This window comes from Conger conger, chromosome 4 (genome assembly GCF_963514075.1).
Source record: "Conger conger chromosome 4, fConCon1.1, whole genome shotgun sequence".
NCBI lineage: Eukaryota > Metazoa > Chordata > Actinopteri > Anguilliformes > Congridae > Conger > Conger conger.
Window position 1 is genome coordinate 6780394 of NC_083763.1, and position 13019 is coordinate 6793412.

General features: G+C 44.8%; 2 protein-coding genes across 4 annotated transcripts in view; both read right to left on the reverse strand.

The window, feature by feature from the left end:
- pik3r2 (phosphoinositide-3-kinase, regulatory subunit 2 (beta)) overlaps positions 1 to 871 on the reverse strand; it is a 38938-nt gene extending 38067 nt beyond the window's left edge. For 2 of the 3 annotated variants that reach the window (XM_061237552.1, XM_061237551.1), the window contains exon 1: positions 600 to 871. The gene's annotated coding sequence lies outside the window, so the exon portion shown is untranslated. The remainder of the gene's footprint in view (positions 1 to 599) is intronic. The other variant, XM_061237555.1, reaches the window with a different exon arrangement.
- A 5192-nt stretch (positions 872 to 6063) lies between these two features.
- The window catches only part of LOC133125920 (microtubule-associated serine/threonine-protein kinase 3-like), a 35627-nt gene continuing 28671 nt past the window's right edge, over positions 6064 to 13019 (reverse strand). Inside the window, 2 exon segments of the mRNA XM_061237668.1 lie at positions 6064 to 12021; positions 12894 to 13019. Coding sequence (XP_061093652.1) covers positions 10979 to 12021; positions 12894 to 13019 — 1169 coding nt within the window. The 3' untranslated portion in view covers positions 6064 to 10978.

Consider the following 13019-nt stretch of genomic DNA (forward strand, 5'->3'; position numbering starts at 1 on the left):
CTCATCTACAGCTTGGTCGAGTTATATTAGCTCATCGTCTAGCAAGTTTATTCTTAAAAATGACCAAACAAATAGTCTAGCCAGCTATCATGATACTCTGCCTTGCAAAGTCAACACTCTAACGTTACTGTTAGCAAACAAACTTAGAAAGCGTGCTACGTAGCTAGTATTACCTAACGTTAGCCAACAAGATGCATATTTGCACTTGCTGGTGATGGCTACAGACTATGTTAACTTAAAATATTAGCGATCTAGCAAGCTAGTTACTTAGCCAACTGTATTCGACAAATACGCAATATCTAACTTTAAACTGTGTACAGATGTACCACGTTTCTCTATGTTATAGTCTACGCTGAATAGAAGTAGCAGTGAAGTTATAACCTAACATTCATGTTTTCTATTTAAAAAATTTTTTTTTAATAAGCGCAAAGTTTCGTGCGGTTCTGCAGAGTTGTCGGCGTGCTTTTTCTGGAACGCAACGACAAATTACTGTATGCGTATAGCTAGCAAGCCCGCTAGTCAGCACACTTGTAGCTCCACTTCCTTCCACCATTTTCCAGTTTCGGTAAAATTAAATGTGCAAGAACTTATAAACTCACCCGCAAACAATTCTTCCAAATTTCTCGTTCGTATTGCGCAAATAACGCTTCCACTCGACAACGGTTTCCTTACAAGACAGTTCGTTATCGATCAGGCATGGAATCGTCCTTTTTATTCCCGTTCCTATTGCTTTCCACTCTCTCCAACCGTACAAAACTCCCTGCTCTCTACTCAGCCATATTCCAGCACAGCATTAGGAGAGGCACGCCGTGTGTGCAGACCAGCGGTACCACACGAATTGTACGGAAACACACGAACACAGTCGAGAGAAGTCGGAAGACACCGGCACGAGGCGAAAATGTGAAACGCTGTGCATCGCAGTCGGGATGATGACGCAACGACATACCCATCAATCGTTTGCCTTTACTGTAACGAAGACTTAATGTGTATATTCTTACATAACGCAAGCACTTGAGGCGAAGATAAAAGATGATGAAAGGGAATGGGGAAAAGATGAAAACGGAGCAGTCCACTGATGGCAAACTCTGCTTCAGTATGACGTTTCATGCTTCTGGAGAGTTTGTCGAGGCAGCAAAGTATTATCAATCTGTGACTGACTGGGGGAAACAAAGACACAGGAGGTAGGTGATGAATGAATTATGAGATATTCAAGATTTAAATCTCCTTAATCTTGTCCCTACATTGCATAAGTTCTGGTCCTACAGAAAATTGATTATCCTCAAACATAATTGGGGGTGACATGGCTCAGGCAGTAAGAGCAGTCATCTGGCAGTCGGAGGGTTGCTGGTTCGATCCCCTGCCTGGGCTGTGTCGAAGCGTCCCTGAGCAAGACACCCAACCCCCAAATGCTCCTGACGAGCTGGTCGGCGCCTTGCATGGCAGCCAATCGCTGTGAGTGTGTGTATGTGTGTGTGTAGGAATGGATGAATGGAGAAGCATCAATTGTACAGCGCTTTGGATAAAGGCGCTATATAAATGCCAACCATAGCATGTAACTATTTATGCAATTGCATTCAAATAATACCCATTTTGCACAGGTAGGCCTAATCCTAGCAATTCATTCCTACACTGTCGTGAGCAGACATTGTGTGTGTTGGAAGCCAGCCCATAGTTTCATCTGTGGCTGCAAACATTTTCCAATTCATTCAATTTATAAATGTGTTGATGAAAATAATTGTGAAAAGCAATTAGCTACAGTAGTGAAACAACTACCGTCAAACAACACAATTATCCACAATGGACTTTAGGATTTCAGTCTAGATATAAAAGATACAATTATGTGCCTAATGGGAAGTTCTACAAATGAGACAATCCAATAGGTTATGAATTTAACAACTGATATGGATGAGGAATGTTCATTGCAACAACCTGATTAATGATTAGTGTAATTCTGCACATCTGTAATGCCAAACACATTACAACATTGCATGTATGTGCTACAATACTTAACGTAGGCCTACTTTCCCTTTGCTGTTCGGCTGCAAAGTGCAATGTTGAAAAACTGAACTCCCAAGTCTCCGAAATAATCGAATTTGCAATCCCAACGGTAAAAATGCTCGAAAGCACACCAAGATGCAGTGCCTGTAAGCTTGCGCTTTGGAATGTCATAACTAGACTTTGAGAGGCCCAAGGCGAGGTTCTGCTTTTGGCACGAAAGGGCGGGGGGGTGCAGCTTTGTGGCAGTAAACTAGATACACTCTTTTTTTTAATAAAAGCGCAGACAAAAAAGACAACACACTGTAAAATCAAGAACCTGGAGCACCGTACATGAATAACATAAAAGTGACCCCTTTTAATAGAACTGCCTTTTACAAATTATGACCTGCATTTGACCTGTGTGTTTATACATCTATACTACGATTTTCTCTCAATTTTGTGTTTTAGAATTTAGTATTTATTTGTATCATTTTCATTTCATCATTTTAAGTATTATGTTATCTTTTGTGGGATATTGTTCCAGTGACGGGCTGTTCTTGTGTTTGTGTTCCAGTGACAGGCTCTTCTTGTGTTTGTTTCAGTGACGGGCTGTTCTTGTGTTTGTGTTTCAGTGACAGGGCTGTTCTTGTGTTTGTGTCAGTGACGGGCTGTTCTTGTGTTTGTTTCAGTGACATGGCTGTTCTTGTGTTTGTGTTCCAGTGACAGGCTGTTCTTGTGTTTGTGTTCCAGTGACAGGCTGTTCTTGTGTTTGTGTTCCAGTGACAGGGCTGTTCTTGTGTTTGTGTTTCAGTGACGGGCTGTTCTTGTGTTTGTATTTCAGTGACGGGCTGTTCTTGTGTTTGTTTCAGTGACAGGCTGTTCTTGTGTTTGTGTTTCAGTGACAGGCTGTTCTTGTGTTTGTATTTCAATGACAGGCTGTTCTTGTGTTTGTGTTTGAGTGACAGGCTGTTCTTACATTTGTGTTCCAGTGACGGGCTGTTCTTGTGCGTGTTCCAGTGACAGGCTCTTCTTGTGTTTGTGTCAGTGACGGGCTGTTCTTGTGTTTGTATTTCAGTGACAGGCTGTTCTTGTGTTTGTGTTTCAAGTGACAGGCTGTTTTTGTGTTTGTGTTTCAAGTGACAGGCTGTTCTTGTTTGTATTTCAGTGACATGGCTGTTCTTGTGTTCGTGTTTCAGTGACAGGGCTGTTCTTGTGTTTGTGTTCCAGTGACAGGCTGTTCTTGTGTTTGTGTTCCAGTGACGGGCTCTTCTTGCGTTTGTGTTCCAGTGACAGGCTCTTCTTGTGTTTGTGTCAGTGACGGGCTGTTCTTGTGTTTGTATTTCAGTGACAGGCTGTTCTTGTGTTTGTGTTTCAAGTGACAGGCTGTTTTTGTGTTTGTGTTTCAAGTGACAGGCTGTTCTTGTTTGTATTTCAGTGACATGGCTGTTCTTGTGTTCGTGTTTCAGTGACAGGGCTGTTCTTGTGTTTGTGTTCCAGTGACAGGCTGTTCTTGTGTTTGTGTTCCAGTGACGGGCTCTTCTTGCGTTTGTGTTCCAGTGACAGGCTCTTCTTGCATTTGTGTTCCAGTGACAGGCCCTTCTTGTGTTTGTGTTTCAGTGATGGGCTCTTCTTGTGTTTGTGTTCCAGTGATAGGCTGTTCTTGTGTTCGTGTTTCAGTGACAGGCCGTTCTTGTGTTTGTGTTTCAGTGACAGGCTGTTCTTGTGTTTGAAGTGACAGGCTGTTCTCGTGTTTGTATTTCAGTGACAGGGCTGTTCGTGTTTCAGTGACGGGCTGTTCTTGTGTTTGTATTTCAGTGACAGGCTGTTCTTGTGTTTGTGTTTCAAGTGACAGGCTGTTCTTGTGTTTGTGTTTCAAGTGACAGGCTGTTCTTGTGTTTGTATTTCAGTGACAGGCTGTTCTTGTTTGTATTTCAGTGACAGGGCTGTTCGTGTTTCAGTGACAGGGCTGTTCTTGTGTTTGTGTTCCAGTGACAGGCTCTTCTTGTGTTTGTGTTCCAGTGATAGGCTCTTCTTGTATTCGTGTTTCAGTGACGGGCTCTTCTTGTGTTTGTATTTCAGTGACAGGGCTGTTCGTGTTTCAGTGACGGGCTGTTCTTGTGTTTGTATTTCAGTGACAGGCTGTTCTTGTGTTTGTGTTTCAAGTGACAGGCTGTTCTTGTGTTTGTATTTCAGTGACAGGCTGTTCTTGTGTTTGTATTTCAGTGACAGGCTGTTCTTGTGTTTGTATTTCAGTGACAGGCTGTTCTTGTTTGTATTTCAGTGACAGGGCTGTTCGTGTTTCAGTGACAGGGCTGTTCTTGTGTTTGTGTTCCAGTGACAGGCCCTTCTTGTGTTTGTGTTCCAGTGACAGGCTCTTCTTGTGTTTGTGTCAGTGACGGGCTGTTCTTGTGTTTGTGTTCCAGAGACGGGCTCTTCTTGTGTTTGTATTTCAGTGACGGGCTGTTCTACCATTAAAAACATGATCTGACACCAGTTGGCCAAGCAGCCAAAATTGACACCATCTCCATTTCCGCATATATTTAATTTTCTTGCCTGACAAGAATGGTTGTCAGTGTACGGTTTGAGAACATTCATGGATTACCAGTGACAAGTGGTTTAACCCCTTAACGGACAGGTGCAACCTGCACGTTACAGCTCCCTTAACGGACGGATGCGACGCCAGCATTGTATTTGATCACGTATCTTGACCGTTTTTCAAGACACATGACCGTTGAAATGCATTGTGATTCCTAGGCCTTTATATGGGTTTTCTATAAGGCACCCTAGTCCATAAGGGGTTAAGCCTACAGCAAAGTCACTGCTAAAACTACACTGCTATATTGGTCAGACTAAAAGGCAGCGATATCCAGGAGGTGATAAGTAGGTTGCTATAATCTTAACATGTTGTAGGGCCATGGCTTTTAATGTCAGGGATACATCTAGTAACAGAAAGACAGTTTATAAGGCAAACATCTGCTGTTCAAAGTGGAGCCAAGAAGCATATCCACCGACAGCGAAATCCGTTCAGCGAAGGCATGAGCCGAGGTGCCGAACGGGAATGCCTCCTTCCTCCCGCAGTTACACGAGGAATGGAAATCAAAGTCCGCTGCCAGGGAAAACATTCCTCTCCGCACCACATAACCAACCCCACCTCCTAAAAACCCTGTCGGGGAAAACGGGAAAGGAATAACTCCACGCAGGACCGGCGCTCTCCCTCGCCTTCTCAATCAACACACTGAAACGGGAACGAATAACTGGGAGGTACGAGAGAGAGGATGCCTTTACCAGATGTGGAGTTAACCAGAGTGCACGATCGGTGAGTAATCCAGCACGATTTATGAGCGGCTTCAGGTCCACTTTAAGAACGACAGCGTCATCTTTCTTACCCATTCTTCACGCCGCATTATAAAAACGGAGACTTTCTGGTCAGCTATCGGCAGGGGAACGATAATTTTAGACGAAAGGCGGAATGTAAATGTGCGGCATGGCCATCGTCACCAGGAGGGGGGGGGGGGAACGGCCTGCGTGAAGATCTGTGGTGCCATTCATCGAGCGCTACTACCCTGCCACTGCTTCTGACTCAAGTCAGCAAAAATGCACAAAGTGACAAGGATGTGAACGTCAACCCCAATCATCCGGACGAGCTTATTCAAGTAGCCCGTCACCCCCCGCTGTTATCCGCCGTGCCAACCATTGTGCCTCGCGCAATGTGGCTGTAGTTACCAGGCCTCTAAACGGTCCAATTACAAACCAGTGTAACCCAGTGCCCAGATTCAGTTTCGGATCATAATTATAAACTAAGTGAAAGGTGAATCAGTGAGAATAAAATGAGATATTTTTAATGTGGATTCCATTTGAAACTACCCATTTTCTGCAGGCAGGGACAGCGGGCCAGTCAGCATTGCGTGAGAGTCAATTTGAGGAGTTTGCCCTCTCATGGTAAAAATAGGTACAAGACCATAAAGCCTCTCAATAAATGTTTTTTTTTTAGAAGCTAGAAGTACACATTTCAAAGTGCAGAGAGAATTTGCGGCTTTACAATCATAGTATTGCACAAGGGCAAAAAATAGAAGCCAGGACACTGTCTGCATTTCATATCAAACGCCATCTGCAAATAATTTATTATAAAACACTGTTATAGAACAGCAAAAAAATAAAACTTTAAATAAAAAATAAAATCCTTCGCACCAACCAGCACCAGGCGCTACAGAGCAGAATCGTGCCAATGCGGACCAGGAGCCTCGGCAGAAACACGCCGGACAAAACCCAACCAAACCAAACCCAACAGAACCAGAACATCATCGGTTACCCATGTGCACAGCAAGACATTCTAGCCCTTAACTTCAGTATTTCTCAATTATACCAGCTTCACAAAATCATTAAAACATTTTTTTTGTCGTTTTTGCATACTAGTTTTGTTTATGTACCCCTTCACCTGTAACTTCTGGCAAATTAAATTTTGCATGCAGTGTTCAAATAATTAATCTAAAAAAGAAAAAGAAAAGTCAGTTTAAACTCAGCATTGTTCGTACAGAATGACGTGGAACAGAGAGAATAAGTAAAGGAATCGGAAGGGGTTTGAGGTGAACGTTGCCCATGTTTGCAGCGGAGATGGTTATGATTGATGACGTTCCTCTCCGTGGTTTACTGAGAAACACCTCGGGCCTGTGGACATCTGCATACGCCCATAACCCTTCAGCCCACCTCCGAACCACAAACAAACCCACTCCGAGGTGAAACGCTTTCGGGAGAAAGCGGATTTAGGTGCAGCATTAAGATGAATGAGAGAGGGCAGCTCCATGTGTCCAGTGAAATAACGTAAGCATATGCAGAATTAATGTTAAATATTCAACTTCCAGGCAAAAAAAAACAAAAAAAATTACAAAAACATTTTATGAAGAACCTGGCCCCAAGTTAGTTTGTGGTTCAGACGATGAGAGAGTCATAGATCTGAACAGCACAAAGGGCTTTTTTTTTTTTGCAGTCAGAACACTGCCTTGCACACACGAGTCAAAGGGAGGGGAACACGTTACCCAGAAAACCGCGCGATCAAGTACCATGTGCACTTGTCACATGCAGCATGCATCCAACAGAATTCTTTTTTTTTTTTTTTTTTTTTTTTTTTTTGAAATGACTGAGGAAAAAAAAATACAAATAAAAATATACACTAAACCAACAAAGTAAGGGTTTACGGTCTCAAAGTATGTCAAAATGTTTACGTGATAGTGTTCAGATGCAGACTTTGTAACACAAGAACCACGCACTACAGTTTACCAAATGGAGTGGTTTCATCAAGTAGAAATACAGGATTACAAAAAGCCATTTTTGTTTTATTATTCAGAGCACATGCTTCTCGCTGAATTGTCCAAAACAATGTAAACAATTTATAAGACATCATACAGGCAGAGTATTAAACGGGCCATGGGGACGCCTTCCTTACAAATCCACCGTCCAGGATATTATCCAGTATCAAAACACCAGTGTGCGGCCATTTTGTCTTCAAGAGATGCCCAAGTACTAAAGACGTTACTTTATATTCCTGGATTTAAAGTAAAGTCTTTAGTCTGGGTCAGTCATTGTCCAGTACAATCCAGCTATATGGCAGATGGGGAGATTTAGAACTCAACTTCTTAGGAATTGCACCAAGACAGACCAGGCCAGACTGAAATAACGGCACAGGTACTGATAATTTGATATTCTGTGTGAATACATTTCTCATGTCACCGTGCCTAAGTCCCGCCCAAGGCCCATCCTTCAACGCCACCGTCCCGTCACTCAAGACAGAGCGACACCTCCGACACTTGAACATCAGCTGGTGTGAACGTTATCATCAAGTTTGGTCAAGAAGCAAATGGAATAAAAATCCATGACATCGCAGCTTCCAAACAGCTACCATATCAAAATCTACATACAGAAATACTTGTACAGTACAAAAAGATTAAAAAGTGTCTATTGAATCCTGGTTTTTGAAGGAATGGGATATTCCTCTGTATTTTTGTGGGGTTTTTTTCTCTACCGATTTATTTTATTTGTTACTTTCTTCGTGAGAATGGTTTGCCTTCAATGTAAGCAAGTGCACCTTACTCCAATGTAAACATCGATTGATAATATCAAAGAACAGAAGAAATACTTTAAATGCATAAAAGGCCAAATGTAGGGGTTGAGAAGTTTAAGAAATTCAGAAAAGCTCAACGCACACAATAGATCAGTGTGTCACAAGTCAAGACTGTAGATAAACCATTTAAACTGGGATGACCATGCAAAGGATTCTCAAGCATTACACCCACAAAATATCCCCATCTCAAAGCCAGTCCAAACCAAGAACGATAACAGTAACAAAAACCGTAAATATGTAATTTAAAAAAATTGTTCTAACACAGGTGGACGAGGCGAACTCCACACCACAACGACACTGACGAACCGTATCGTCGTAATCGATTTTTCCCAGCTGCATGAACGACAAGATACCGACAGCCAATCAAAAGCCATCTTAATTTTCAGGACAAAATGGCAGATGACATAGCAGAGAGGCTATTTACAGAACGTTATCGCTCATCAGTGTGGGCGCTCACATCGCTATAGTTATAGTTATCGCTCATCAGTGTGGACACTCACATCATTATAATTATAGTTATCGATAATCGGTGTGGACGCTCACATTGCTATAGTTATAATTATAGTTATCGCTCATCAGTGTGTAAGCTCACATCGTTATAATTATAGTTATCGGTAATCGGTGTGGACGCTCACATTGCTATAGTTATAATTATAGTTATCGCTCATCAGTGTGTACGCTCACATCGTTATAATTATAGTTATCGATAATCGGTGTGGACGCTCACATTGCTATAGTTATAATTATAGTTATCGCTCATCAGTGTGTACGCTCACATCGTTATAATTATAGTTATCGATAATCGGCGTGGACGCTCACATTGCTATAGTTATAATTATAGTTATCATTCATCAGTGTGTACGCTCACATCGTTATAATTATAGTTATCGCTCATCAGTGTGTACGCTCACATCGTTATAATTATAGTTATCGCTCATCAGTGTGTACGCTCACATCGTTATAATTATAGTTATCGCTCATCAGTGTGTACGCTCACATCGTTATAATTATAGTTATCGCTCATCAGTGTGTAAGCTCACATCGTTATAGCTATAATTACAGTTATCGTTCTCGCTGCGGACGAGCCTTGATTCTCCATCTGATATTCTGAGCGCCAAATCAATCTACGTCCTGGGACATGCAAGATCGAGCCAGAGTTCATGTTCGGAAAAAGCAAAGTACTCTTCTCATGTGGGCTAGGAGGAGACACTTTTTTGGAGCAGAAATGCATGTCTGGCTTCAACAGCCTGTGGTACATAGGCAGCCTCAACAGTAAGAAAACGTGGAACCAGTTACGTTTAGGGGTCCCACAATGACAGATCCATGCTTAAGAGCAAGCAAGCGCACACCGTCATGCTTGAGACCAGAGCAATCTCTGACATATTCAATTAAAGTTGATCACAGTTATATTAATTCATATACAGTACGTACAACTCACATCAGTGTTATAAAAGAAAATTGGAAATAGAACCTCTTCACGGTGAACAGAGTATACTGCAGGACTAATGCAATAGCTTAACGTTCGTCACTAAGTGTGACGGTAAGTTAGTGTGGTGCGGAAAATATTTAGTGCATTCAATAGCTCTGTTTTTTCCTACTCCTACGTTTTCTATATTCCCTGTAAAAATGTGACCTTTGAGAACAAAGTGATGCATAGTAACGCACAACTTTCTGACGTGTACCGAGAGCTCCTGAGGTCGAGCTGAAACGCTTCAGGGGACAGAATGACAGGAAGAACACTGCTGTGTCATCCGGGTCATCCTGCCTTTTGCAATATTCTAGCAACAAAATGGCGATGTAGGAGAAAATATGTCAGTGTGTGTTGAATACTTTCAACATGACAACATTTTATGAAACAAGAGAAAATAATCCGTCTAATAAAATGAGGGGGGGGCCCCATGGCAACAGAATCATAGTAGCTATTGGGACACCCAGTACTTGGTATCCATAGTTACAGAACCATTCGTCATTTGTTGCAATCATATTCCCTTCAAGCTGTTCTGTATACAGCGCTGGGGAAATGGTTAAATAACTATTAATCAGTTGCCTTGGATCTGAAGAAGATTTTGGATGCCAGTAACATAAACTAAAGGATCAAAGTTTGCGTTCGGTTCAGTGAACTGGGCCTGGAACCTCTGTCCTAGATTTGTTCGTTCTCAAAGCAAAAGGCTGTCGAATTTCAATTCTACAGTACGGATTTTGGACATTAGATGAACGGTTTTGTTTACTTGTTCCCTTCCAAAGCAAACAAAACATTTTCAACGTCGGGATGCACTTAAGTGCTCTCCTCCCCAGTTTTACATCACTGTTTTTAGAAAAACAACAGCAATCTATTCCAGTATCTACTCTGTAACGCAATTACATCTAAAGACGGAATTAAACCATTTAAAAATATCGTCTACATTTCTAGGAAAAACTGACATCGTACATATTAAATTGAAAACATAAAATACTGTTAAAACAACAACACATGTTGTGCCGTCACGGTGTCATAAAATAGCAATTCGGGCTGGTTAGTCATCAACGGAGAAAACAATTTTACTGTTTTGGCCCCATTACAAATCCCCATCAGGTTATAAAAGTAATAAATAAGCCCGGGAAAAAAAGGCCAGCCTCACTAGCCTTTTTTTCCCCCTTTCATATCAAATATTTACAAAACACAATGTTTAGGCTACAGTGCGATCCCGACGGGACTCCACTTCAGTGAAACCAAATGTGAAAAAAAAAAAAAAAAAAAAAAAAAAATCTTTTGAACTTCTTTTGGAAATGCTATTTTGGCAAAGGAACGTCTTTTTCCTTCAACTTTCCGGGAGTGGTGGGGTGCACCTTCGTGGAGATATGGCCATGTCGGCGTGCGTTCTTCTTCTTGTGTTTAACACTGGAGGCTCAGTCTCTCAGCTGGTTTCTCTGAGGGCTCGAGGTCTGTGGAGAACCTCCCGGGCCTTTTGGCGGGTCGGGACCGGCCCACTTGACACTGCCTCTCCGCACACAGGCCGCGGCCTGCCCCTGCCGGGCGCTGCTCTTCTCCGCCGGCGCAGGCTCCACGGCGCTCTTCCCGAGCTCCGCCTCGCCCCGGTCGCTGTCCTCCTCAGTCTCGGACGGCTCCTCGCTCTCCGAGCCCAGCACGGCGATCTGGGGCACCTGGGGGACCCTCCGGGCCCCCGCATCCTCGGCGGCCTGCGGCCCCGTCACGATCCAGGCGGCCTTGAAGTGCGTCCGCGGGGGGGGCGGCGTGCCGGCGGCGGGGGCCGGCGGAGGGGCGGGGGGCTTCTCCTCGGGCTCGTCGAAGCTCACCTCCTGCACGGCCTCCTGCTTCTTGAACGAGTCGCGTCTCTCCGACAGGTTGAGCTTCCGCATCACCACCACGCCCTCCTCCGCCCGGTCCCCGCTGCCCCAGTCCCCGCGGAGGCGCTGCCCGCCCAGGTAGCCCCCGAGTCGGCCCAGCTCGCCCGGGTACCCCCCCGCCTCCCCCTCGGGGTCGGACGGGCCGTCCACCTCGCAGTGCGGCACCTCCAGCGTGTGCCGGCGCGAGGCGTAGGCCTTCTTGTCGCCGTGGTAACCGGCGGACAGCTTCTCGGCAGACTGCACGCGCTTCAGGAGCGGCGAGCGGGGAGGCTCCGCGCTGCGGGGCCGCACGATGTGCCGCACGATGGTCGGGGGGGACAGCGTCTTGCCGTGGAAGGCGTGCAGGGTCTTGGCGATGCCGGGCAGGGGCGACGGGGACCGCTGCGGGGACAGGGGCTGGGCCGAGGGGTTGCAGGCCAGCGGGGAGGGCGGGATGCTGCTGGTGGACTTGCGCCGGCCGGCCTTGGTGTAGCGCTGGCTGCAGAGCTTGGGGCCCAGGCCGTGCAGGGAGCTGGGCCGGATGTGTGTCGCCGGGGAGCTGGGCGAGCTGGAGCAGGGAGACGTGCTCTGGGGGGAGTTTGTGTCTGAGAGGAAGGGACAGAATAAATGTTTAGACCCCTTTGAGGGGAGAAGACCGATATGTGATTAAAATGTTCTGAACTGAAGACTCTAATGCTGATGTCACAATCACTAGCGGCGACTGAAAGCAGTGGAGTTCTAGAACACGGACTTAGAATGTTGAAAAAAGTCCAAAACATTCCATTCCAATAAAACATTTGGCGCCATTCGACTCTCAGTGAGATCAAATGGAAACTGTTGTGTGCAAGAGGACAGGGTTCATCAATGGGAAAGTAGTGCAATATTTAGATTCTGTTCACTTAAAAAAATATATATACAGTGGAAAGTTCTCGTAAATTTGTTAATCTACAAGCAATCAGAAAGGAAACTCCAGGATCCTTTATCAGTCATCTGGCCCAAAAAAAAAAGAGCCTTTGAACAAAGACACTCAAAATATAATAAAGTGAGTTTTAGAAGCACAAACTCTGATGCATGGGTGTAATCATACTGACTAGTGTGATAACTAAATGCTGCTAGTTCTGGTGGTACAGACTCACCACAGGCCTGGTGTAATGTAATGTAACTAGCGTGACGACAAAGCTGCTAGTTCTGGTGGTAGAGACTCTCCGCATGCTTGGAGTAATGTAATGTAATTTAACTAGCGTGACAGCTGAAAGCTGCTAGCTCTGGTTATGGAGACTCACCCCAGGTGTGGTGTGGTGTGTGGTGTGGTGTGGTGTGGTGTGTGGTGTGGTGTGGTGTGGTGTGGTGTGGTGTGGTGTGGTGTGGTGTGGTGTGGTGTGGTGTGGTGTGTGATGTGATGTGATGTGATGTGATGTGATGTGATGTGATGTGATGTGACGGCTGAACGCTGCTCGCCCAGGTGGTGGAGACTCACCGCAGGCCTGGTCGGGGGCGGGGCTACGGCAGGGGGTGGAGGGCCCAGGGGACAGGCTGTGCGTGGGGGAGCCCGGCAGACTCTCGCTGGAGGACACAGAGTGGTGCAGCCCGGAGGAGAAGCTTC